Source organism: Centroberyx affinis, unplaced genomic scaffold (assembly GCF_046629955.1).
Source record: "Centroberyx affinis isolate AG114_WGS23_722 - 3 ecotype Tasmania unplaced genomic scaffold, CSIRO-AGI_Caff_v1 ptg001094l_1, whole genome shotgun sequence".
NCBI lineage: Eukaryota > Metazoa > Chordata > Actinopteri > Beryciformes > Berycidae > Centroberyx > Centroberyx affinis.
This window is the reverse complement of record NW_027279639.1, coordinates 971,777-998,557: the sequence shown is the minus strand read 5'-3', so window position 1 is coordinate 998,557 and position 26,781 is coordinate 971,777. Positions and strand designations below refer to the sequence as shown.

The window sequence follows — 26,781 nt, the reverse complement described above, 5'->3', positions numbered from 1 at the left end:
GGGCTCTGCACAAAAGCAAGAAACATTTCCCTAAACATTACTGCATTTGCATATCATAGGTTCACGGGTTCAGGTGCTTTTAAGTCATCTTTCCCCAAATTCGTTGGTCTTCTTTTCTGTTTTGACTTCTTCTGTCAAACACATGACCACATGACCCTGATGAAGGCCACAAGCCGAAACGCGTTGGCCTAACAATAAAGTTGTTCTATACTACAAGTGTTGCTGGAGTATTGACCTTTTTATTCTGTCAAACACTGCAAACAATTTATTTATTTATCTCAAGCTCTTTTTAAGCACTTCTCCACATAACAGGCCCATTTTCCAGGTATTCCACTTTGAAAAGTGAAATTCAAGGACTTTAAGCACTCTAAGGACCTTGTAGGAACCCTATTAAAACCTTCCCAACCCGCCCATAAAAAGCAAGAGCGCCAAGTCTCGGTTATTCATCTTCCTTTATTAAATCCACCTAATTAGAAACAATAAAAACTTACAGAGAAAAATCTGAGAGTAAACTTATCTGAGATATAAAACAGGATTAAAATGGTCTTTTGACGTTTTTTAGTCAAATTATAGCCAGTTGTTTACACGGAATCAGTACATACATTGAATCAAGAGGAACAATTCACCCAGTACATGATGAGAAGGAATAAACTATTGCCAATGTGGAATAGAAAACCAGGCGTTTATTGTAGATAAAATGGAACTTCTTCTCAGGCGGGAGGGTGGTGGTGGTGGTTCATGTTGTTTGTATACAGTTATGGTGCATGTGGATGGTGGGTGGGGCTTAGTTTCATGACCTCAGAGCTTCCACTTTCTCTACCAGCTTGTCGTAGTTGGCCCCGGAGAACTCGTCCACCTGAAACACAGCGCAGACCGGCGGTTAGAAGGAAAGGCATTTACAAATACACAGGACTGGATGTTGCAATGAAAGGATTACAACATCGAATCCAGGGGTTAAAACAGAAAAGACACACAATGCTAAGGAAAGGCATGAGGTGTTTTGGCCGTTTTCAAATTAGCACTGCTCAAATAACGGATGGGTATTTATGATGAAATGCTTACCTTCTCTCCTTTTTTGTAGAAGTGGAATGTAGGCATGCAGGAGATGTTGCAGTGTGATGCCACATCCTGAAAAGAGCGAGGGGAAGAGACAGGAGGAGGGTGAGAAACGCAAACACAGTCAGGTATAAACACGGCTAAGCCCTCTCCACCTATAACTGAGACCAAGGAAGGAACGCCCCAAGCCAACTTGCTAGGTCGTAGATTATGGTGTGTGTGATTATTGTGCTTTGAGTGTTTCCCAACGGCACAATGTGGATTTTCTGCGAGTGGTGAGGTCTACATCCCAGTCCAAGAAGGAGCCGAGTTTAGTTTCGGGTCCTCACCCACTTTCCTCACCACTTTGTAAATATAGACTGGTTTCCATTTTGCAGTAGAACACGTGTTGTGAGTTTCATCCATCCAGCCAGACTCGAGCCTAGTGCGACTATCTGTACAGAAACAATTTGACTGTACCACTGCACTCCAGTTACAATAATTTGGTTAAGCTCATGCTATGATCATTAGAAACCCCGGTAAGATGCTTTGCTTAAGTTGATATTAAATGGGTGACTGTTGCATGTAAACATCTCACTCCTTTCACTTGTTTTTTGCCGTCAGCATTTTGATGTCAACAAAAAAAACATGGTGGCAAGCAGACACACTCGCTATCACAATAACTAGTGGGATCATTTCTTTTCTCTGTTTTCTAGGTGTCCGACTCTTGCTCAGTCAAATAGGGAGGGGGGGGAGGGGGGAGCTGGCAGCTGCACCTTTTCATACTTTTTTGCTGACGGGCCGTTCTGTCTGTGGACGGGACGCCACAGTGGACGGGAATATTGTGTTAGCTGGTTTATTCATGGAAACAGGGAGATTCAATCGCAGGGTATCAAAGGTTCATGTAAACAGCTGAACTCCTTAACTGTTTGTTTTTAGTTCCTAGGTTACCGCATGTGGTTACAACACACAGCCAGCTACATGAGCCACCTAATTTATTTTCATTCATGCTACCGAAGTTTAAGGCTCACAAGTTGTTTCAAATTCTGCTGTCTCACGTTTTAAAAATACATATCAAGTTCCGCTACTCCACGCCTCGCTTCATAACAAATGAACAACATGCATTGTAGTGGCAGGATGAAGAGAATAACTGTGCGCTGTGGTCACATGAGCCAACTGTGGTTAACCCTAACCCACACGGCCTGGTGAACTGGATTTCATAAATAAGCCACATTGCTATGAGTATTAATGGCATGCATGTTGAAAAGCCTATCCACAGTGTCTTTTTTTCCCCTGGGATTCTCCTTATTTGATCTCTTTGTCCCATGATGTTATTACTCCTGGTTTTCTCTTGTATTTCAGAGCGATTGCCATTTATAAATATTTACAGTCCTATTACAGTCCTTTGATTGCATCAGTCTTTTTCGATCTAAAGGAGCAATATGAGCTACTGAAATATGTAGTTAATATTGCTGGGTAAATAATGGGCTCTCTCTGATGTTTTAGGCTAAAGCTTTAAAACGCAGAAATACCAGCAAGATGTGATGTACAAGTGGGCCTGAAAATGAGAGAATACTCATTTAGCCCCTCAATTTGCATTTCTGAACATTTTAGCGAGGAGTTTCTGCCTGTTTATAAAATGCAAACTTTGCAAAACTGTAATCTCTGAACCAGGAAGAATCCAACTAAAAAGATATTCAGCATAGAAAAACATAAAAACGGCCAGCAAAGCCACATAAAGACACAATAGAGCTGTTACGTTGCCCTGTAGGCTAGTATAAGGAAGTCATTGTGCTTGAGTAATTTGGTGCACGCCAGAAGGAATTACACTGACTTTACACACTGACACTGTTTTATTAATAGACTGTATAGTGGTTGTGGACTATATAGAAGCAAAGGAGCGAACGATACGTTGAGCATGTCGTCGCTTCGTCAGTTTCACTCATTGTATGAGCGTGTTGCTGTGTGTGAGGCTCATTGTGCCGCTCCCTTGTTTTCAGAGGTCTAAGTCAGCAGGTACAGCTGAGTTCACCACACCATCTAAGGGGCTCCTGGCTGAAAAAACTAACAAACGAATAAAAAACAGGACACCTACCTGGGCATCGTCCACATCCACCTTCAGGAAAACCACGTTCTTGTTCTCTGGCTTTTCCGACATTTCCTGCAAGAGAACGGATCAGAGTCGGGCCAAAAAATATAGAAATACATAAATATGACTGTGAGGAAGGATTAAAATACTGCTGCTTTTCTCTTCAAAATATCTAAGGGCTAAAAGGAGAAAATCATCCTCATTGGTGACGACAAATGTCAAATCCTGAGTTCAATTATGTCAAGGAGTTGGGCCCAGCCATCAAATTCTCTCAAGGGTTTTCCAGTTAAGCAGGAATCCAAGTGTTTATTACTTGAGGTGGGGACCGGCTTGCCAAAAGGTTGCCCGGGCAACAGCGTCTCTCTCTGAAGAGCCACTTCAGTTCCCCCTCTCCAGTGAGAGAGTAACACATATCCCTCATGGCAGGACTCCCTTTAACTGACACAGACTAGAGACGTCTCAAAGAGGCGGAGTATGTCTGGAAAACTGGATCACGTTACACCTGTTGTATCCACAAACAGAATTGTGACCAAGACCCTGTATCTCTAAAAATGCATATTCCTATTGGCTTAGACCAAATCCACCAAGAGTTTAAAAAGGACAATACTGGTGATTTTACTTTCAGAAGAAGCCATTTGCTGCCATTCATTCTTGTACAGTACGAAACGACATGACAAAAATTGCCCCATCACGGTAAACATAAAGCCTGAATTTGGCTTTCTCAAAGTTTCTGTTTTATCATTATTTCATTGTGCCTGGGTTCAGTGTTTTCATATCATTGCGTGCATTATGTTACTCCCTGCTTACTGTTACCTGACACCCACAAGGAAGAAAAGGAAGTCTCTGCCAGGCAATAATCCCTCGAAAACATGTTGCCTTATGAACTTTGTCACATCCATGTTTTTTTTTTACTGGGGGCATCTTTGTTATGCAGAACAGGTGTTACTTGTTACAAGCTAGGTTTGACACTGTAAAGTTTGTTTTTTAAAAACGACGAAAATGTTTCAAAATGTAATTGTAACTCTAAATGACACCGCTGTTCTCTTTTAAATATAATACAACTTTTTTCCCTCGGATTCCTTCTCTCTGATTGCTGATTGCATTAGAGGCTATGGGTCCAATTCACCAATACTGCAAGTGACAAATTCTACATGATCTGGAAGCAGGAAAGTCTTTAGACCCCGAGCTACGTCATGAGATCTTTATTCCAACCAAATCCAAACACTTCATCTATGGTCCCGAACGACTCAAGCAGCATAATCGCCCACTCACAAGGTAGCGGGGGGCGATCTGTTTACAGGGGCCGCACCACGTGGCTGTGAAGTCCACCACCACCAGTTTGTCTCCAGCCTGCTTCAGGAGGGCCAGGAAGGATTCCTACAGAAAATGAAAAAAGAAAAAAAAAAACATTATAGTAACAGTTATAACTAGGTTGCGGCTCAAGGGTTAACCCAGCTAAACTCAGTTATCCCAACTTATACTTGTGAAATAGTGTTTTCCTACCTTTTTTTTTTTTAAAGCTGACATAAATCTTAATGATATAAACTCACAGCATGCTTTAATGGAGGAACTGTAAGTTACAGCAATATATATTTTCAAGAAAATTACACTATTCTGAATAATATGTAGGCGAATTTGTTTACTGGTCATTTGCTGTTTGTTTGCCTCATAGTGACCATAGACTGGAGTTGTTAGTTTATTCTTAGTTTATCCACTTTTTATTTAGCAATACATCACTGGTTATGTTAATGGGATCTTGAATATTTTGCAAAGTGTAAATGTAACTGAATGCAGTTTAGTGTTTGAAGTGTGTGTGTGTGTGTGTGTGTGAGAGAGAGAGAGAGAGAGAGAAACGCACATGCAGTTGGAGAGGGAATGAATGGAGTGTGTGTGATCAGAACAAGCGGCCATGATGTCTGTGATTAGTGTTAGAATAAAAATGCTATTATAGTTCCCCAGCTGTTGTACAATACCCGATAAACGCATATGTGTGACCAGTTAATTAAAAAACCAATGAGAAACCATTTTTTCAGGTACTACTCAGGAACTATGCTGCATGGCGGAAGAATACTAGTACTGCTACTACTACACCTAATAACAATAATAACACTATTACTACTAATAATAATAGCTATTGCGTAAAAATCAAAGACTTTCAAAATTTGCGTTTTGCTTTTTGATACAATGGTGTGTTATCCGTTTTATAAAAGCATAAGTCACTCGACGTGGTGCTTGACGTGACTTACAGCCAGCAGCTCAACGTTAACTCTAAGCCTTCTGTATGGCGGATAAACCCACGAGTTTCTAGCGTTAAAGTAGCTGTAATAGGACATGGCTGCATGGATAAGTTGCCGTCATCACCACCCATCCTGAATTATTAGTAGGCCCGTATGGCCCGCAATCCAACATTAGTGACTAGTTAGGAGACTTGCTAACCCTAACCCTTCTGGATCTGTAGCGGCAGCAATTAGCCGAGACTGGAGCCACAATCACAAGTAAGTTAATCTTATGTAATGTTATTTCTCTAACTTGTCGCCTGAGGCACCCACCCTGTCTGACAGTATTTCTCGCAAGCCCCCAGCTCTACAGACAAAGTCCACGGTCCCATGCATGCTAACGTTACACCGGGAGGGGTGCAACGTGCGCCCAGGACACCCCTGTCCTGCAAAATGAACTAGCAGCTTGAAGCTATCATTTAATAGTCTGACCATAAGGTTTTTAACAGAGGAATCGTTAGCTAACGTTAATCTACGTTCACCAGTCTAGCTGGAAATCACTTGACAGTTTATGGCATTCCGCGGGGCAAGAATAGCGGGAGAGAGAAACAGGCGCGCAGCTGGCCAAGTCTGGGACACCACCGCCAAACGAATAACGTTACACTAGGCTAGAGAAACGTCAGTCTGTTATCGCTAGTAACGGCTCCGGCATAGACAGTGAAAACAGAACATAAACAAGATTTTACTACTTACCAAATCTTCAACTTCGTGAACCATGATGATTGTAAAAAAAACCCCGATGGGCCTCTGTGTAGGCGACGCGCGGCTGAGTTTGGAAATGCACTTTATTTAGCAGGCTGCTGTTATTTATCACAGTTGCGTGACTCCACCTTCTTAACCCGATCACACCGGAAGTTGCATTATTTCGCCTTCACAATAAAATTAGTCATTGCACAGAACGTCATGGCGGTGAATGTATGCTGTGAAAGTGACTTTTGGAAAACGCAGCAATTGTATTTTCATTTACTACCGACTCCTCAGTAAATATATTCATTATTTCCACCTTGTGTTATTCAAGGTTTGCTTGTTGCGTTGCAACACACGCTCGTCAAAAAGTGCTTTATTTTGAAAGTTGTCCCCGACGCATTTTTTATTCTTGCATTATTCTCGCTTGATGTTGGTGTTCATGACTTGGCCCGGTCAAAATGTGTATCCCCAAGGCATACAGGTCTGTTGTTTGCACGATGTGTTACGGTAAACTAATTTCGCAGAAATGCTATTGACCCCTTCTCCTACCTCCCTGCCAGAGATATCAAACTTTGTAAACTGTTGTAATTGTCCGATGAAATAATGGTCGTCATAAAGAAAAGGCTTAGGCTATCTGATTCAAATACATAAATACAAAAGCTAATATGGGCTACCTGATCATTATTGTATGAATACATTTTTATTTTAAAATTCCCTGCAATTATTAGTTTTCAATTAGTGCAGCGAAAGAGATGCAACAGCAACTCAAGTCACAATGACTTGACAGATTCCTGGTTTACCGTAAAGGACTGAGTCAGTGAAGAGCGCGCAATAGTAATGACGCCATGCACAGTGCTGGGCGTGCCTTGCTGTCATGCACAGTATCACTATCACTACAGCTTTTCAGCCTCTCTAAACCATCACAACAGGTTTCTCATTTTGGTTGTCACATTAACCATTTTCAAATATTTACTCTCATAGTTTTGAATCGGTAAGGTATTCTTAAAACCTTTCATTTAAAAACCTTTCCTGGGCTACAAATAAAACAAAATATGTTTTTGCCAAGTTCAATAAATTGAGATTGCATTTTATGACTTCATGATGACTTGTCAATAAGTGGATTCACACATTTTAACAGACATCAAATCTTTTGACCCCTTCAAATCCTACCTAGTATCACCTCTCACCCTGTCTTACATCAGAGTAGCAGCATCCAGCATCCTATTATCCATGGAAATGGGGCTCTCTTCATTACCACAACCACAGCCTTATGAAATTCAAATCAGGGTCTAAAAATACAGTCTCTTTTTCCTGATCAAACAAAAAGCTCCAATAGGCAGCAGGAGGCTAACAGAGCCTGCTCTATTATCTTGGGTCCACTCAGCCTGGGATGAAGAGGAGCACACATCTTCAAAAGGATTCTCTCATTTCCTCAGGTCTTGAGTGCATGACGTGTATTAATTAACAGCATGTTTATCCGTAGTAAAAACACCAATAGTCAACGATATGAAATCCACAGTGTTATTGATGTTTATCATGGCCCAGATTTGGTGAGAATCAAACATGTAATTTTCATTTGAAAGACATGATACACGCGGAAGGATTTAAAAAAAAAAAAAAAAAGGACAGAAAAGGCTTTATTACCCACACAAAAAATCTCAGTAAACACAATGCATGACTAATGCTGCTGTGGTAAAAGATGAGTGAGTGCATCATGCAATAGATATGAGGTCATCCAGGTATTTGGTGGCACAGCAAACTCAATATTGAAGCTACCAGTCTCAACATGCTAGACAGCAAAGATATTGATTCTTACCAATTTTGACTGTCATTTGTTTTTCTATAATGAAAGGCTAGTAAAAATACAAAGTGGCTAATCAGGTTTGAGTCATTAATATAAAAACATGTGGGCAGTCGTAGCTATTTACTGCTAAGACTCTGTCCTTCATATAGGCTATGAGGTGTGTAATGATGTGTCAGTCAATAAGTAGAGACTGCTATTTATTTTTTCATGACGATATTGATCCTTTCCTATTGATCTCTTTCCTTCTCGTCTTCCACGTCAGACTCTGATGATGGCCTTGCCAACGTTCTCTCCTTGCAGCATCCCCATGAAAGCAGCTGGCATGTTTTCAAAGCCGTCTGTGACGTGCTCCCGGCACTGCAGTTTGCCCTGCAGACGCAACCAAAACATCACAAAATCACATTATAGATGTGGGACGGTGGAAGTACGGGGGTGTCCAAATGAAACCCTGGTCTATCAAGATTGAATCTTCACTGAGGACACAGAGCACAGAGGAACATGACGCCCAAGATTCAGAAATAGATCCAGCTTTATAACAAATCGTGTTTTCCATGACTAACCTCTTTCTTCCATGCCATCAGCCTCTTGAGGGATTCGGGGTGCTTGTGTTCCCACCTGCTCTGCATGAAGCCCTCCATCTTAAGCTGCTTGAAGATCATGGTCAGGTGGGGGTACGGGCCTAGATTGATTGAAAAAATAATAATTTCTGATGGTGATTCAGTGAAATTCATTCTGACAAGGGGCTCTGAACAATTAATTTGAATCACATCCTACAGTAACACAAGAGGGCATCCAGTTTCTTCCCAGCATGTCAGTAATACCAGGCAATGGCGCCCTCTAGTGCAGTGGTTCTCAAACTTTTTCACGTCAAGGACCCCTAAACTGACACAAATTAGACCACGGACCCCCATTTGATAAGATTTTGTCCCAGGGTCCCCCATCTGATAAGATTTTTGCTTTTAGATGTTTTATTACAGAAAGTGTATGAAATCCATGACCAAAATAGTCATACATTCTGTCATTGTGTTACTTATGGGTGGAATTATAGTGAAAATAAATGATTCCCCTTTTTGCTGGGGACCCCCTGGAACCCCCTCAAGGACCCCTGGGGGTCCCTGGACCCCACTTTGAGAACCACTGCTCTAGTGAACAGCAGTTTGATATGTTGAAATCAAGTTGAAATCATTAAAGTTTGCCACTTGAGGGCGCCATTGTCTTACTAACAAAATGATATCATCTGTACATATCAAGTTGCAATAAAACAAATAAAATTAACCAATAGTTCTGAACTGACCCATTCACACAAAACACAAATTTTACTCTATTTCACAGATTTTCTCATAGGTATGAATAAGTAAATGAAAAAGGAAGATTTTCTTGTTTTTCAATGAGTGCAGAGATTAGAGCTGCAACGATTAATCGATTAATCGATTAGTTGTCAACTATTAAACTAATCGCCAACTATTTTGATAATCGATTAATCGGTTTGAGTAATTTTTTAAGAAAAATAAGTCAAAATTCTTTGATTCCAGCTTCTTAAATGTGAATATTTTCTGGTTTCTTTACTCCTCTATGACAGTAAACTGAATATCTTTGGGTTGTGGACAAAACAAGACATTTGAGGACGTCATCTTGGGCTTTGGGAAACACTGATCCACATTTTTCACCATTTTCTGACATTTTATAGACCAAACAACTAATCGATTAATCAAGAAAATAATCAACAGATTAATCGACAATGAAAATAATCGTTAGTTGCAGCCCTAGCAGAGATATTACAATAGTGAACAAATGTAAGGGAAACACTCACCTGTCTGTGGCACGGTGTCGTTGTACACAGAAATACTTCCGCACACAGCTATTCTTCCAAAGTCCTTCATCTGCGGTAAGGCAACACTTGAAAAAGTACCTCCCACCTAACATTTAGGAAAAAAGAGTCGGTTGTATCAGTCAAAAAATAACTTTGAAGTCATTTTCCATTTCCATTTTTATGTTTTAGGGATTTCGCTGAAACTGTTAGAATAAGATTTAGACTAGACAGCTGTTCTCTCTGGAGTGGGAGGGTCAAAGTCATACACTCCTCAATAACAAAGCCTTCGGCCAAAAAAACATATAACTCTGTCTACATTTTTACATTTCTGGCTTTTAGCCTATATTCTCATACAGAGCGATTTACAATGAGGGGAGCAGTTCCGGTGTCTTGCTCAAGAACATTTCGACAGGACACATGCCTGTTTTTGGGATTGGACCCATAGGCCACACTGCTGCCCCTTCTTACATTCTCAAAGTAGCAGTCGTATCCCTGTGGGGAAGCCTTCTTCAGGGCCTCCTCCAGAGATCCAACACTCTTGTAGTTGAAGGCCTCGTCGAAGCCCAGCTCTTTGAGGAAGGCCACCTTGGCGTCAGACCCTGCCGAACCCACCACCTTACAGCCCTTGATCTTGGCGATCTGGCCCACCACGGAGCCCACCGCCCCGGCCGCAGCGTTCACCAAAAGGGTCTCCCCCGCCTGGAGCCCCAAGACCTCCTCTATCCCGTACAGAGCCGTCAGTCTGGACAGAGAGGGGGGGGGAGAAAGAGAACGAGTTTAAATATGTTAAGACAATTTGGAAAAAGTCTTCGAGTCTTCCAACCTGAAAGATAAAAAGCACGCGGACTTAGTTATCGCTCACACAAGTTCATGATTGCTTACGAGGCGACCTGATAGCTCACCAGCAGGATGAAACATCTGGAGCCTCAGTAGTTTATTTTGTCAAAGGCAGATAAAACGCACAGCTGTTCTGGCAGGATTAGTTAGGGTCTTTGGAAAAAGTTAGATAGATTAAAAAAAAAAAAAAACACTAACAGAGGTGCGTTTGAAGTTTTTCCTCAACAAAACGGTTCTGACTAATTGACCATTTAAACTTTTGACCTCAGACGGCTCGTATAGCTACAGGTGCCACAGATCTTCAGGAGTTCCTTTAAACTCACTAATGAATACTCATGACCTTGTTGCTCGCTCATTTCCAGTCGGAGGTGTTAAACTGATCCAGTGTAAAGTTTCTCTTGACCACTGACTAGAAATCAGCGTCCCCAGTCCCTTTCCCATTAGCGGGGAAATGGATTAGCATTATTTTCTAACATTTATCCCTGATTTCTCCAGTCAGGGATTCAAAACGCTGACCAGTCACATGCCTGCTTCTCTAACCTAAAGGCCATTACTGTCCCTATGGGCAACTTCACTGTAGTCCGTCTTACCCTGGCATGCCGATGGCACCCAGAGCGAGTGACATGGAGACGTCTTGAGGCCAGTCAGGCATGATGGGAGTCAGGCCGGTCCCGTCACAGACTGTATGGGTCCTCCAGCCACAGCGACCAACAACATGGATGCCAACGGGAAATGCTGGGTTGTTACTTTGGATCACCCTGTAGGAAGCAAAATAACATGAAAACAGGACAAACAAAAAAACAGAATTAGTCAATTAAGCTGTAGTCTGATGGTTTCATGCATATCGATGTCTGTCACCTCTGTGACACACTTCAGTTATGCTGCATAGACTCAAAATACAAAATAAATCCCCAAAAAAACAGCAGTGCAAAAACTAACTTAAAGATCCTTTACTTTGGCATTTTGGCCACTTCAGAACTAGATATTATGACGCCACTTCTTGATGTATTGTGGATGTGTTGTGATACATAATGGACGGTGGTATTATGTCAAACCAGGCTGTATGCATTATGGTCCGTTACCATGTATAGAAAATGCATGAAAGATGAGACTTTACAGTGGAACGCTTTTTGAGGCCCTTTGGAGAGTTTAGTCATTGAGTAATTTGCTCTGAACATGTTTATCAACAAACGTCTTCCCACTAAAACAGATTGAAACAGTTGTGTCTGAACGCTCTGAACACCCGGCCAGGAACGTTGCAACTGTCCGCTTTCTGTCTGAGTCAGTGAGAATCAAAGACCTTGGTAATTAATAGCAGGCGCAGGGCCTAGTCTGCTTCAGTAAACACCAGGCATGCATGTTGCGTCACGATACATGAAAGCCATTTCTCTGTGTGGTGTGTGTGTATATGTGGTTTGATGTGTGGATGTGTTTGTGTTCCTTACTTGGCCACTTGCGTTCCAATCATTACATCCCCTTCCTTCATGCGAGCCCTACTGAACGGCCTGGGGAATGAAACATTACATTTAATATGCATTTTTGGCTTACCGCATGATTTTGTAATGCTAAGGTTTGTTTTCAGTTACAAATCAGAATGTTTTTCAGTTGCATGAAAGGAGGATGAAAATATGTTGCAAGCCACAGCTCCACCCACCTCATGTACGGATCCACACTGAGAAACAGCGCTTCCAGAAGCACCTCTGAAACAAAAAGAGACATTAGAGCAAAACAACAGACTTTACACTTAAACCAGACAGAGGTTTCCCACCTCCGCATGTGACTCAGGCAAGTGTATACAGACCCACTAAAAAGGTTTGTTATTTACTGTTTAAAGGCGAGCTAGTCACATACCCAGCCCATTTAGACTCAGGCAAGTAGGTAAACAGACAACATTTTTCGTTACCCCCATCTTTGGGCTCGGGGAGCTGCTCCAGCCTGAGCTCAAAGTTGCTGTCCTTAGGGAAGCCGTCAAAGTGCTTGGTCAGGATCCACGTCTTCGCTTGGACCATGGTTCTTTGTTTTGGACAGCTGTGAGAGACGGTTAGAGACAGTTGCTTGATATTAATCAAATACACAGCAATATATGGTACCACCACGTCTCATCAAGTATTGAGCATGTACACAGACTGTACAAAATGTTAGACACACCTACTATTTCCCTGCTTTTCAGGTGAATCCAGGTGAAAGCTATGATCTCTTAGACACTTCACCAATTAAATCCACTTCAGTCATGAAAGGCAGACAGAGATGAGATGAAGACAGGTTTAAGAATGACTTTTAAGCTTTGGGAAAACTGCAGCATGGATTGTGCTAAAGGGGATGTAAGTTAATACTAGGGGTGTGGCTCTGGGATGATAGAATTTACCGTTGAGACTTCTGGAGGTGTACTGAGCCAAACTCAACATCTGTGGCTAGTTTTCTACATCGGTGCTCTCTCAAAGTAACACAAGTAATGGTTATATAATGTGTAATGGTAAAGTGGAGGGTTTTCTTAACATCGGCACACCGTTTACTCTGCAGTTACAGCTGGACAAACAGGCTTCGCGTTATTAAGGTGAATCAAAATCTGGAATGCAACACATGGATAGAAGGGGAATGAATTCACAACACAAAAACAAGCCTACACACATACACACAAACTCATACACATACGAACTCACATAAGTATGAGGAAGAAAGTCGATCAGCTGCCATTCAGGTAATATTGAACCACATCGATAATCTGTTTCTGTATAACAATGCACTAAAGTGTTTAAAGAATAGTGCTTGAATTGAAGTTTTTGTCCCCACTCTTGAATAGCAATACGCAAGCATGTAATGTGACAAAGACGTTTGGTGGTTGCCTCGCAAACTGGTAGAAAACATAACATTACATTGGACTTTTTGGCTCAGGAACTGAAACCCATTGACAGTCAAGCCCGCCACTGAACCGGACCCCCTGTTGTGGACTGGCTGTATTGTCTGATGCACCCTTCTCCTAAAATAGCAGATTTCTAGCTCAAGTTAGCATGCTATCCCCAATTACAACCCTATCAACGATATCCAGTTGACTTACCAGTTGCTGTTCTCCATAAAGAAATGACAGAAGCTGTGACTGTGGGACAACGGATCAGAGAAGCCGACGAAGCGTGGGAGGAGAGGCGGGAGATGAAGTTCGACCACTGGATTTGATTGGCTGCAAAAGTTTGGGGCAGCCTCTGACGTGTGACGCCAGATGCAACGTTTCCATACGTGACGACGTGAGTTCATTTGGAAGTTAGCGCGCGCACCTGGAGCCAGGACGCTAACAACAAGGACTTCCCGAGGAAGATTTAAAATAATTGGACTGACAACTTGTTTACCTCTTCACATTTTGTTGGTAAGATAACAATACGATAAGTCGAACACAACTAACGGGGGCCGTGGTAGTTATCTATCTAGGTAACGTTACATTTTCTAGCTATCATAACTACTTTTAGCTGTTCTCACTGAAGATCTGCGTTAGCTTGCATGCTAACAGCCCATACATAACTTAACTACGTTCCAGCTCAGGTCTCCACTAGATTTTAGATTTGTTTTAGATGAAAGAACTTAGTGGACTGTACTTGGTGCTAAAAAGATGTGGTAACGTAACTTGTAACAAGTCACTGTCCCAATCTCAGTCCGATGTCAGTCTAACTCATGTTAAACTTGTTCGTCAGCGTTAACGTACTGAGAATTGCATCTGCCACGCACTGATTTGTTTTCCGAATGGAAGTATTTACGGTTAGACCCTTGTTGTGAGGATTCAGAGAAGTTTTGTAATGTTACTATGTTTCGTCTTGAGAGGTCATGTTTTCCTGTGTTAACTCTCGCCCTCTGCTTGTATTGCCCTCCACCTAATCTCCCATAATCCCCGCTGTGCTAGTGTGTGACTACCTGGCACAGGGGGACACAGAGTGCTGAACCACCATGTTAGACGGTGGTCAGTTTGTGGAGGCACTCGGTCGCCTAGGTTACCCTGGCGCATCATCGCTGAAGGCCTCAGAGTTTGACTGGCTGTTTGACTGCGCCCCGGAGAACCTTCACTTCTTGCGCTTCATCTGCCGCACCCTCAACCGGAGCAATGTTCTCACCCTGGAGGAGGCACGTGCTTTTCGGGAGTTACAGAAGTCCGGCAAACCAATTCTGGATGAAGCAGCCTTGGGCAAGGTCCTCAAAACCATTGGACCTTCAGATGGGAACGGTGTAAACATATTAGGGCCTTCCTCTTCGTCTTCCTGTTCTTCCTTGTTTGCAGAGGGGGATCTGGCCATCGAGGACTTGGAGGCAGAGCTCCAGGCACTGCGTAAAGAGAAGGAGCTGAAGCAACGACGCTACAACAAGCTGCAGGTTGTGGCCACCGCCCGCGCAGATGTTGACCTGCGACTCGCCACAAACCTGGAGAGCGCTGCCTGCAAGCTAAAGGATGCCAATGCTGCTATCGGGGCTGAAAATGCTGACACCAACGCTCTATTACAAAACCTAACTGATGAGGTGAGCAAGCTTGCTTCATACCTCCCAGATCAACCAGAAGCCAAGCTCAATGAAAGGGGAAAGGGAGAAGTTATGGCCCCATCGAACCCCTCTGGGTCCAAAAAGCCCACTGTCCTCCTCTCCCAGCTGTCCCTGGAGCTGTTCCTGCACCAGGAGGAGCTCAACACCAAAACACTGGCTGCCTTCACCCAGAAGCATTTCTTCCAGGGCATCTCCGACATCGTTGAGACCTCCTGCTCGGAGCGCTTCCAGCTTCTGGACCTCAGCTCCTGTGAAGTTGGGGATGAGGAAGAGGAGGAAAAGGAAGGGACAAAAGGAGAGGAGAGGGTGGTGGAGCGGAGGAGGACAGAGATGGCCAGGCTGCAGTGGGCTCATATTATGGCCCAGCACCAGCTGCTGAAGGCCATGGCGGAGGAGAAGAGTGTCAAGGCCGGACTGGACTGGCTCTCTGAGAAGTGCTCTCATGCTAAGGTAAAGCAGACAATTATGATGTGGAATAGGCATGTAATTGAGTCTATAACTACTACAATGTGTGTATTATTACTTTACAAATTAATGCTATACCAATTTAGAACTATCATATAGCAGCACTGGTTCTGTAGTACCACTATATTATTCACTAAGAATATACTACAACAGACTAAACACTTCATTTTGGCTTCTGGCCATTCTGCAAAAAATCACAATTATCAAAATTATTTCAGTTAATTTTGCTCTGGTTTCCCTTCTCATCCTCTCCTTCCTGTCCATCTCTTCACTCTACCAGAGCATTTCCACCTCCTCCTCTCTGCAAGTGCGCGAGGTAGTGTCCAGGAGGGAGCTGCAGGCCGTGGAGGCTGAGCTGGAGGCTCTGCTTCATGGACCAGTACCTGTTGCCCTCAGGGAGTCAGCCAGGCTGCTCAATGTGCCAGTGGTGAGGGGAGACCTCGCTCTGCAGCTGGCCAGGCAGGACTACTACACCTCCAGACAGGACCAGGTGAGTTGGTGACATCACCCATCTCTTGAGGTCTTTACTGTAATAAACATGTAAGGTAACGTGGGGAAACCGTCAGGTCAAAGGTCAGGGTCAGCTGCAGAACAGCACCCCTTTAGCTGGTATGGATTCAGGTGTCTTGCATAAAGACCCTTCAACAGGGTGGATGCTTGCCATGATGGGGGCTTTAACCCATGTCTTCTGTTTGAGGATTGATCTCCGCACTCACTGCACCACCGTGCTGCCCAACATTATTGGAAGTGTAATGTTGGACTGGACAGTCAAGTCCCTCCTGCAGTGTAAATCCCTCAGCTTGGTTCATCCATTTTCACTACAGTTTCAGCTATTTTTTTTTATTATACCAAGGTTTTGTCTCGATACTCTTGATACATGCTGTATGGCAATTACTCCCAAATTGTAACTGGCTTTCCTATCAGGTAATTTCTTTTAATCCCTTTGTTATCCATATATTGTGAATCCCTGTCTACAGCCTCCCTGTCCATCCACCCATTCATCCTGGCGGTTATTATAGAAACAGACAACAATGGATATGGGAATCCATTGTTGTTTCTTATAAGAACCCAAACCATCGACAAATACACTTCAATTTCATTCATAGAACCTATCTTACACCCAGAAAACGTTACCTCATGAAACTTATTCATGAGTATATCATGTATGAGTATATATATGTATCTGTACCGTATATATTGTATATATATGCATACATATGTATGTATGTGTTTATGTATATATGGATGTATATATGTATTCTTGTGTCTTTGTGTTTTGTTTGTTTTTTTTTGTTTTTTTTCTTCATTGGGTTGGATTTACTTTATTTTGTAGCTATGGGAAAATATTTCATAATCATTTCCTTTTGCCATTTCCTTTTGAGAATTGATCCATAGAGATCTGTGTTGAGTGTGTGGGTGGGTGGGGGGATCGGTCGCCATGAGGGGGAGGGAAGATGAGGGAGGGACGGTGAGTTGAGACGGGATGTGTTTGGGGGGGAAAGTACACATACTGTGAACATATATGTTTTTGTTTCTAGAATGTTGTGTACTAACTTTTCCTTAAAATTAAAAAAAGTTGATCACAAAAAAAAGAGGGAGAGACCTGTGACTAAAATGTCAGAGGTTTGAACACCGTAATGTGTCCATCAACAGACGAGTGTCCTTAAAGAAGACACAGAACCACCATCTGCCCAGTCATTAAAAGTTACTGTGGATGAGAGCAACAACTAAAGTGGCTAAAATCAAATAAAATGTAAATCTTTCCACCTAGGTACGCGACTACCTGCTTCGTCAGAAGGCGTCCTTCGACATGCTCCTCCTGGCCCAGGAGATGGAGCTGAGGAGGTGGAGGACGGTGCTGAAGCAGCTGGGAGAGGTGAGCCGCTGGCTGGTGGAGGGAGGTGAGGAGGCGTCCCTCAGGGTCGAGACCCTGGCCCAGCCCGACCTGGCAGTCAACCCCAGGCCCAGCCCCATCATCAGCTGCAAGGACGCTGCCTTCAGCAGGTAGGGGGACTGGAGTTGGGTCTACTATCAGACCCTCTGACAGACAAGGCTCAGACAAGGCTCACCTAGTGCAGACGAGATTTGAGATGAGAGGCCCTGGGAAACTACTAATGCTTTCCAAGATGCTAAATACATATTTTAAAAACATGACTTGAAATTCATCACTTAATAGTTCCTCAAAAATGTTCTTAAAATGGTTTTAATATGGCAAAAAAATGTTTTCCCAAAATTAGTTTTTTTTCCATTTCAGAAATCATTTTGTAAGCATATGTGTCACTTTTTTCAAATGGTGGATTCTGGAACCACACTCCTACTAGACTGGTATACCTTTAGAATATGAATCAATAATTATTCTTCTTAATTTCAAGCCAAGACTGCATAATAAATGCTTATTTGGGGGTCCAAAAAGCTATTGTTGAATCTTGTGTTGCATAAGTTATATCACTAAGTAAAGTGTTCATTTCTAAAACACTGTATATCTGTTTTGATCTTTACCATTCAATATAAAAAATATAGAGGTAAAGTGTTCATGCTTTTAAGTTTTGTATTAATTGTTATGAAATACTGTGTCACTTTTTTAAAATGGTGGCCGTCTAACTTTGGAATGTAACTCAGTGTCATACCAAACCCCCTCTTCAGACTGCTCCAGATCCTAGACGCTGGTTCAGACCGTGGCCGATCAGAGCCTTTCCGGACCTACGAGGCATTGGACCAGGCCGCCCGTGACCTGTCGGGTGACCTCCAGTTGACCCGCGATGCGCTAGCCGGGGCGGGCCGCCAGCAGGGCTACACGGCGGCTCGTCTCTATGGCGACTGCGAGGCTCTCCGCAGGGCCATGTATACAGAGCTCCAACAGCTGGTCTTAGAGCCGCAGGTACGTCCCACGGCCATCACTGACCAGGAGCTGCTCTGCCCTAACGCACAGGTGGGTCTCTTTCCTTTCCTCTTATGCACAGTCATCATGATCAACCGTGCAGCCAGAGTGCGTTTGAAATGCAATATAGTGCGTGAGTCAGTGGATTTTTTTAAAAATTACTACCCACTATTGGTGAGGGAAGCTGGTAGTTTTTCTGTTGCATGTTTTTCACTTGACAGCTATTTATCACAATGTCAGGTACTTCATAAAGAGACACAGGTGTTGGGTATGAAAACACTGCATGATAAATGGCTCTCAGGAGCAGGGACTGTTCTGTTGTATGACACAAAAGCTTTGATTTCAGGTCATTTGTGTGTTGTAGTGTTCTCCTGACTCTCATATTCTGTCATATTCACATTTTCTCTCTCAAATCTGAAAGATTCTCTGATCGTCAATGAAGAGTTGACAGTATTACTACTACTAGTATTACTGCTACTTCCCAATCATTATAAACATATATTTTTACAAATCAATACAATGGAATTTGTTTTTATGCCTGGCCACCATGGTACATGGTATACTGGACATTATGTCGTAATGGTGTTGTCTGTGTGTGTGTGTATATACATTCTTGTGAACAGATCAAGAACAATACATGATAGAAACGTAATACTTACACCTCAGATTCCCCCTGTACAGTAGATGAACTGATTAGATTTTGGAGCATCTTGCTGCAAAAATTTGAGGAAAAACGAATCTTCTCAAAACTAATATAACTCCTTAATTGTTTAAGATACAGAGTTCATATTAATACCAACCGTGGGTTATCTGAAGACAAGTATGTTGACATAGAAATATATTTGGTAATCACTGCATTAATTATCTTAATTAATGGGCTTATTAGCATAAGTGCTTATGTGGAATATATCACAGTAACAATTAACAATTTGGCAGACGCTTTTATCCAAAGCGACCTACATATGAGAGATTTTTATACAACACAAGCAAGGATCTATTCAGGAGAGAACAACGAGATTAAGTGCCATAAAGCTAAGTTCTGGTCCAACAGGACACAGGTGCATAGAGGCTGTGCATAGAGGCAGATAAAGATTTTTTTTTTGGGATTACACAATCCATCAGGTAGCTCAGGTGCCTCTTGTTTTATGTATGCTCATTTAGCATTTTGCTCTTCCTTTCGTTTTCCATCTCTCTCTATCTTCTCCCTCTGTCTCCACAGGAGTTGACAGCAAAGCTGGTGGATGTAGAGTCCCAACTGCAGAGCCTGCAGCATCTAATGCAAGACATCATGGGGCAGGTCAAGGCCAAGCGCTCCCAGCTGGAGCGCAATGCCCTCCTCAGGCGGGAGAGGGAACTGTACGTCTACTTCCACTTGGACCCCCGGCTACTGCAGAAAGTAGTGGAAGACCTGGAGGGCAAAATGGCTGCCAAGAGACTCCGCTAGTAGCGAAACCTGCCAGAACAGACGGGGAGCGCCTATAACCAGCATGCTTAACACCAGTGTCCAATCTCTGTGCCAAGGGAGCCTGTTCGTGATTTTAAAAAAGCTTCAAGAGATGCCAATCTGATGATAACTCAACCCTGTGCTCTGGGTGGAAGACCTCAACGCATTAATCCCCTGCTCTAGAACAATGTGTGAACCTACTCAAAGTCTGGACCTTCACTTGGTTGGTGCTGGAGAAGGGAATCATTCACTCAGTTCTAACTGACACTCCATCAACTGAAGCCCACAAACCTCAGCTTTGGGAACGATGGGACTTGGGAAGATGATTGGTTACATAATTGGAATGTATTGTGGCATCGCTTGTTATGCCACAGTGGTTCTTTGAGTATGTTTATTTGACACAGAAACAAATGTTTTCACAAAAACTAATCCAGGAAGAATTTTGGGAGTCAACTTCTATCCTATTTTCTAAAATTTCTCAACTCAGTTGTTTCCAGTTTTGTCTTAAGTCATCTGATAAATAAAGTAACAATGTTATCTTTATACTTTTTTCTCTTATTGAAAGTAATGGGTTTTTTTTAATTACAGAATTACAGAAAAGTGCATCTCTGGACAGCTAGCAGCATACTTGGTCTACTCTGCAAGTGACCCTGGTCAATAAGCATTTGTAAATAATTGTTGCAACATTTTACACTGCCTGGAGTGCTACTTATGCTATCTTGCCACATAGGATTGAACAATGAGTGCCAGAAAGTTAAGACTTTTGCTTTTACTTTTCTCTGATTGATAACTCACCTAACACTATCAGACTTCTTCTGATACAGTAAACCCCAAGCTGCTACTCCAAGCAGATTGCAAATACTATTTTAACCAGGTCTGATCTGTACAAGTGCAGAGGAGTGTAACTGACATGGCTTTGCCCTTTGTCCTGTCTAGGCCACTGAAAAGACGAAGAGAGAGACAGATCCTCAGCTAGAGTGATAGAAGAGAGAGAGAGTAGCAGGTCTTCTGACAGGGAGGAGATGGAGAGGTGTAGCAGCAGGCTGTACTCAGGCCCTCTGTCCCAGTCGGCCCAGAAGGTCCTGGCTGTTCTCCGGGCCCAGAGTCGCCACACAGCCAGAAACCACTACAGCAACTCCAGTAACTACAGGCACAGTGAGTCAGGGCACAGACATGGAGGGTGTTATTAAAGCAAGTAACAGTATATTATTACTAGATGCAGCATTTGGCAAAAGCATGTCATTTCTGTGACCCCAAAGTCTCAAATGAGCTGAGGCTCTTGCAGTTGGCTCGATTGATGATTGATTGTTGATACAATTCAGTTTCTGTGCTGGACGGGCTGTATCAAGCCAGCAGGGTCGGCTGTCTCATTAATCACTGTTATTCTTATTTCCTTCTATTATTTCCTTTTATTATTATTACTTTATTCTTCTTTTTTCTCCCCTTAACCCCCAATTCACCAGGCCATCATTGTAAACAAGAGTTTGTTCTTAATTGACTTGCCTGGTTAAATAAAGGTTAAATTTGTTCTTGAGACCAATGGTGAGGTTAGAAATTATTGGGTGTGATGTGAATTAAGTAGAAGCCTAAGTGTAGGAGTATTGTTCTGATGATTGTGGGCATTTAGGGGGGTGGTTCTGGGACATTGTAAGTCACCGTTTAGCCTTCTGGAGGTGACATGGAGTCCAATAATTCAACAAAAACCTGTGATGGAGGTGGGAGGTGCCTATTTGATGATAACCTCAATGACAGACCTACTCTCACCTAGCCCAATTTCCTCTAACATCCAAGCTAGGTTTCTACATAGGTGCTCACCCAAAAATAGCACAATGGTTAGCTGCATTAGATCCTGTGTGTAAGTAAATGTGCCTTTTCCACACAATATGTGGGCATGCAAGCTTCAAGTAGGAGTGGTGATGTGGAATTAGTGACCTGAGTCTCTTTAACATTGTGATTATGAATTATCTGAAAGGTCAAACTGATTTTCTCTTGGTGCTCATGCTCAAAGAAGCTTTATAGATAGAAACGCTGATATCTTCACATTTGTTGTTCCCAGAGAGCTTATGTTTGACTCCTGTATTGTGTATGTGGTAGTGGACAGATATTATGGCAGCCAGAGGGAGCATCAGGCTCAGAGCAGCAGGAGCAGAACTCAGGAAGAGAGCAGAGACACAGACACAGACCAGTAAGTCAGATTAGGTAGATGCTACATACAGATACGACAGCATTGCACTTAAGTTCAGCTAGAGTATCCATTTTTATTCATTATATCATATCATGTCTCGGCTGAAATCAGAATCGCATTATTCGTCTGGTACAGTTACTATACAGGAATTTATGTTGATGGCATTGGTGCAGAGACATCTCAGCTTACACAGTGACACAGCAAATACTGGCATATGGCACAACATGACTTCACATGGAAGCAGTAGTAATAGTGGTGTAGGTTTTATTTGGCTGCATTTTTCTGAATTAAGCACTAATTTTGGTAAAATATGACAATATTTAAATTGCATGTGGCAAGATTGTATATGTTACTTAATGCAAGTGCATAACAAAACAAAATACTTCTCCTAATGCTGCGGTTCAGACCATGGTCCAGGCCCCAGGTCTCCTCCTCCTCCTCCTCCTCTTCCTCCTCCAACCGGAGGCGGAGCTCTCAGATCCCAGCCTACTATCAGTACTCACAGACACCAGACTACTCCCAGGCATCCCAGGCCTCCTCCTCTTCCTATTGGGACTCCTCATTTCAAAGGCAGAGCTCTCAGACCCCAGCCCACTATCAGTACTCACAGACCTATTCCCAGAGAGAGCACTCCCAACTCTCTGCCTACCAGTCCAGCCAAGCACTGCCGTTCACCCAAAGTGAGGTCTCCCATAGTTCAGCCTTTCCCCAGGAGCCAGCCTCCTCCACCACTAGAGACAGATACACTCTGTCCCTCCAAACACCCCAGACACTTGCTCAACATCAGGCTATCCCCTGGAGAAAGTAAGTAGCAAGGGAAATAAGGATACTGTTTGTAGTAGGCATACACACACACACACACACACACACACTGGCATGTGTATTTCACATGTATTCAGGAAATTTTAGGGGGGTTAAGAGAATGTCATCCATATTATTAACACATTAACATATTAACATATGACATTCTCCCTATAAAATATAGAACTTCGGGTAACACTTAGGGCAAGCAATCTTAATATGCTAGTACCCACTATCCCCCTTGTTAAATTGTCAAATTAAGTGTCATCCACTTCATGTATTCATGTTCACACTTTGATGTGTGAGAGAAAAGGAGGGATTTTAGATTTTGCATACTCACTGTCTTCTTTCTCATAGCTCCACTGAAGAAATCAGGGCAACTTTCATCATCAACCTTTCTCCAGAGGACCAGAGTCCCGATGAAGCATTCTTCCCCAAAACAGAGCGTCCTGACACCCATAGAGAGGAGCCTGCTTTGGCCTGTGATCCAGTTCCATCCTGCATGAAAATTAGTCAAGCAACAGATAACCACACATCAGGTGCAGAGAAAAAAACCTGGCCTGATATGAAAGGTACAGAGGGCTGGAATATGCCCAAAATTGAGCTAGAGGACATTGTAGCTCCAGACAGCCAACCGAAGGGACAGCTGCTTCTGTCCAATCCCACTGAAGTGGCCTCTGCTGGGGGAGAAGATGGTGGCATATATCAGAGCTCAGAGTTTGGAACAGTGAAGTCAGAAATGCTGCTTCTCCCTTCCAGAGGTCAAATAACAAGACAGGAGACAGGCTATGACAGACAGGCGCCTGAGCCAATGAGAGGACTAGGTGGGGAGGAAGGGGTGGGGCAGATAGGGGATTTAGAGAAAGTGATGGGAGCAAGTACAGGCCAAATGCCAGACAGACGGCATGACATGCAGAATGGAGCAAATGGAGTAACATGGACAGAGATAGGATGTAGAGAGGTAGGCCTGCTAAATGAAAAAGAATTGGCCAATGAAATGGAAGGAGCTCTAGTCATGGGAACCAATGTTAGATTAGAGAGAAATCTGCACCCCATATCCGCAAGAGATAATGTGGATGCAATGTTTGAATGTGATACAGAGGGTACAAAGCTTGGGCAGAAGGGAAAGAACGATTTTGGGTTCAGAGTTCATGCATCTGAAAGAGAAGGGCCTGATCATCAACTTGGCAGTGAGGATAAAGAGATAACAGAGGGATATCATAATGAGAAAGAAAAGATGGCGATATCTGTTGACGGGAGGGACCATGGGGTGACCCGCTGCCAGGCTGAAAACCCTCAGAACATGGGGGAGACTGAGACCGAACCAGGAGAGAAGCACCAAACAGAAGGACCAAAGGCACAGCAAGGGCCCCCCAAGGTAAAACCAGCCCTGGGTGACATCACCACTGGTAACCTGGAGAGAACCATAGAGGAAAGAATAGACGTGATGGAGGGTGAATTGGAAGTAGAGAGGAAGGCGGAGGCAGGCAATGAGACAAACACTGAGGAAGAGATGGAGAAAGAGAGGCTGCATTGTTCACGTGTCCAACTGAGGGACGGACAGGGGGAGACGGAGGATTGTGGAGAAGGTAATGAGTTACCTGGAAGGAACATTGTGCCAGAGGACAGGCGGAAAGACAGAGATGAGTCACTGATGACAGATGTAGACAGAAAGTATGGAAGTACATCTACAGGTAAGAGCACAATGGGCCTCATTTGTAAGAATGCTGTTTGCCTTATCTTAGATTCCATTGCATGATCATCTTAAAATTGTATCTGTAGTTTTCATATCCCATTATCACTGTCATCAGTGTCCACATTGCCATTTCAAATCCTAAATTGAAATTAAAATATGGGCATGTCTGACAGTGCTTCAGGGGGGTGGATCTAGGTAACAAACACAACTTGAGTGATGATAGAAATTAGTTTTAGCTTTTGATATATTGCAGAGAATGTTAGAAAATCAACATAAGTTTTTAATTAATCACAACTTTGGCTTGGATTTGCTACTGACTAGAATTGTTGTTGACAAACAAGCAGTTCAACCATTCACCACTAGAGAGTGCTGGAGTACTTCACTAAGTAAGTGCTTTAACCAACTGCAAAAAAAGATGTACTCTAGCAATACAGAGCAGAATCCATTTTTGCATGCTCAGTCAACTAATCACACTAGGAATTCATTAAGCCACCGGAAGGGGTGCTAAAGAAACTCATAAAAGCTGCAATAACGCTGACTATTTAAAGGGGGAAAACCACTCAATTATAGGATTCATGAATGTTATTCAGATCAAAGGCAGACCAGTCAATGTCAACTCTCACAAAGCCAGACACCAGTGAACTAGGACTCAAATTTATACACCGGGAATAAAGTCAGGGGCTGCTTCATAGACAGTGAATGGGATACTGATTTGTGGGGTCCCATAATGTTTAAGTTTTGTACGCAAATGCACTTTATTCTATAGCAACTGCATCAATTCTGAACCAGAAACTGTACCCTTATCTGCAGAAAATCCCCCTGAGTGTTTAGTCACCTTTACCGTTATCATTCTGTATTCATTGTTTATGGAGCTGCTCAAGACCTCATGCCTGATGATGCCACAAGTCTTAGTTTTCTGTTTTTTGGCTTTGTTAGTGTTGATCATTTTCACAAATGTTGGATTGTCCTAGGCCACAGGAAAAACATACAGAACAGGAGTCCTGAAACCTACACTAAGCTAGATTTTAATGTAAAAATACACCTGTCTTATCAGCCTAAATTAGAAAGTAGGGCTGCAATAGAGAACATCTCACCCCCTCTAATTGAGACCCCATAGATTCACCCTCTATTCCCAAATGAAATTATGAGATCAGGTATGTACACTTTTCCACTCACCGGAAGTGACGGATAGAAACTTAAGAGTGGAATACAAACTGTGTCCTAAACAACAGTGCAGTGTTTCCTTAGATTTGTCCAATCGCTATCACTGTTTGGGTCTAAATTATGTCTAAGTCCAGGTCGTAGTGCTAAAAATGTTTCTTTAATCATAATAAAATTATTACTTACAATTGGACTACATCTGTTTTAGTTTTAGATGATAGTAAGACTAAATTACAATGCTATGATTAATTTCATATTTTCTCTAAAAGTGGTGTTAATAATGCTGTGGTGCTAAATGAATACAGAGGGAAAACTGGTGAGGGAGTAAACATGAGTGTGCTGTGTGCAGTTTACGGGCGTCACATTACATGATTTCTGGGCATTAAAACATGCAAAGTGACCTAGGGAAACTTAACGGTGAATGTTTTTCCCCTTTAAAAATGTGGGTGTGAACACTTTTCAGCCCAAGACCTAAATGTAATGAACTTATTCTTGCCTTCGGACCCAAGCAGAAATTGTGGGGACCATTTTTGGGTGTCAACCTTTAGCTTAGGCAACACTGTACTAGAGGCTGCTAAAGCGCTTCAGGCAGCGTCAGAAACTCTTGCCTCTCTGGCTCTCAGCCAGCTTTCTATCATCAGTGTGGTGGTGATGAGAGAGCGTTGCTGAGGAGACTCAGCACTGACGAGGGATGTTGTTAGCTTGCTCACGTTACAGCCACAGGAAGGAAGCCTAATTCTCAGCTGCTGAGACAATGCTGAGTCAAGTCACACACACACACACACACACACACACACACATAAACAAGTTGCAAGTTGTGTCGTAATAAAGTGTCAACTTGGTCTCAGCTAGGACTTAGGCTGACCTTGCCTAATAGTCACACACTGCTGGGGTCTCACACACGCAGGCACACACACACACACACACACTGTACAAGCTCACACATGCTTACTCAGACACATGCTTGCACAACACGTACTTTCTCACAGTCAACACAACTGTGCAGGTTCACTGATTGAGGACGTGTCTGAAAAGTGATGATCAGAGAGAAAACGCTATTGCCTCCTCCCTTCCCCTAGAGGACTCACGTACAAGAAG

General features: G+C 42.8%; 4 protein-coding genes across 6 annotated transcripts in view; 2 read left to right on the top strand and 2 right to left on the bottom strand.

Annotated features, from left to right (window-relative positions):
* Window positions 1-437: 437 nt before the first annotated feature.
* Window positions 438-6,226, bottom strand: txnb (thioredoxin b). The gene is made up of 5 exons (XM_071523515.1): window positions 6,094-6,226; window positions 4,397-4,501; window positions 3,131-3,196; window positions 1,063-1,128; window positions 438-856 (listed from the first exon to the last, which is right to left on the bottom strand). Exons 1-5 carry the CDS (start codon window positions 6,115-6,117, stop codon window positions 791-793), a joined length of 327 nt encoding a protein of 108 aa, XP_071379616.1. The 5' UTR covers window positions 6,118-6,226; the 3' UTR covers window positions 438-790.
* An 872-nt stretch (window positions 6,227-7,098) lies between these two features.
* LOC139647589 (prostaglandin reductase 1-like) lies at window positions 7,099-13,695 on the bottom strand. 3 transcript variants are annotated; one of them, XM_071523521.1, is made up of 10 exons: window positions 13,594-13,654; window positions 12,687-12,760; window positions 12,442-12,566; window positions 12,193-12,238; window positions 11,984-12,043; window positions 11,129-11,296; window positions 10,170-10,443; window positions 9,702-9,807; window positions 8,452-8,570; window positions 7,101-8,260 (listed from the first exon to the last, which is right to left on the bottom strand). In XM_071523521.1, exons 3-10 carry the CDS (start codon window positions 12,545-12,547, stop codon window positions 8,150-8,152), a joined length of 990 nt encoding a protein of 329 aa, XP_071379622.1. In that variant the 5' UTR covers window positions 12,548-12,566; window positions 12,687-12,760; window positions 13,594-13,654; the 3' UTR covers window positions 7,101-8,149. The 3 variants fall into 3 exon arrangements, with proteins under 3 accessions (XP_071379621.1, XP_071379622.1, XP_071379623.1); XM_071523522.1 differs by lacking the exon at window positions 13,594-13,654 and adding an exon at window positions 12,904-12,924; XM_071523520.1 differs by lacking the exon at window positions 12,687-12,760 and having other exon boundaries at window positions 7,099-8,260; window positions 13,594-13,695.
* An 81-nt stretch (window positions 13,696-13,776) lies between these two features.
* haus3 (HAUS augmin-like complex, subunit 3) lies at window positions 13,777-20,389 on the top strand. Its single transcript, XM_071523554.1, has 6 exons — window positions 13,777-13,896; window positions 14,425-15,503; window positions 15,799-16,008; window positions 17,290-17,522; window positions 18,162-18,447; window positions 19,616-20,389. The coding sequence occupies exons 2-6, from the start codon at window positions 14,469-14,471 to the stop codon at window positions 19,838-19,840; spliced, it is 1,989 nt and encodes a 662-aa protein (XP_071379655.1). The 5' UTR covers window positions 13,777-13,896; window positions 14,425-14,468; the 3' UTR covers window positions 19,841-20,389.
* Window positions 20,390-20,528: 139 nt separating this feature from the next.
* Window positions 20,529-26,781, top strand: part of poln (polymerase (DNA directed) nu) — a 69,801-nt gene continuing 63,548 nt past the window's right edge. The window contains exons 1-4 of the mRNA XM_071523547.1: window positions 20,529-21,020; window positions 21,897-22,025; window positions 22,443-22,705; window positions 23,927-24,520. Of these exons, the coding sequence (XP_071379648.1) occupies window positions 20,863-21,020; window positions 21,897-22,025; window positions 22,443-22,705; window positions 23,927-24,520 (1,144 nt within the window). The 5' untranslated portion in view covers window positions 20,529-20,862. The remainder of the gene's footprint in view (window positions 21,021-21,896; window positions 22,026-22,442; window positions 22,706-23,926; window positions 24,521-26,781) is intronic.

Bases quoted from the DNA above. Each gene is read 5' to 3' on its own strand.
- txnb (XM_071523515.1), bottom strand. From the start codon at position 6,117: ATGGTTCACGAAGTTGAAGATTTG. The intron at 4,502-6,093 runs GTAAGTAGTAAA...CATTTTCTGTAG, and splicing joins TTCACGAAGTTGAAGATTTG to GAATCCTTCCTGGCCCTCCT. The intron at 3,197-4,396 runs GTGAGTGGGCGA...GTTCTCTTGCAG, and splicing joins AGATCGCCCCCCGCTACCTT to GAAATGTCGGAAAAGCCAGA.
- LOC139647589 (XM_071523520.1), bottom strand. The intron at 12,044-12,192 runs GTGGGTGGAGCT...TTCATTCCCCAG, and splicing joins AGTGTGGATCCGTACATGAG to GCCGTTCAGTAGGGCTCGCA. The intron at 8,261-8,451 runs GTTAGTCATGGA...TTGCGTCTGCAG, and splicing joins TGATGGCATGGAAGAAAGAG to GGCAAACTGCAGTGCCGGGA.
- haus3 (XM_071523554.1), top strand. From the start codon at position 14,469: ATGTTAGACGGTGGTCAGTTTGTGGAGGCACTCGGTCGCCTAGGTTAC. The intron at 15,504-15,798 runs GTAAAGCAGACA...TCACTCTACCAG, and splicing joins AGAAGTGCTCTCATGCTAAG to AGCATTTCCACCTCCTCCTC. The intron at 16,009-17,289 runs GTGAGTTGGTGA...CTTTCCACCTAG, and splicing joins ACACCTCCAGACAGGACCAG to GTACGCGACTACCTGCTTCG.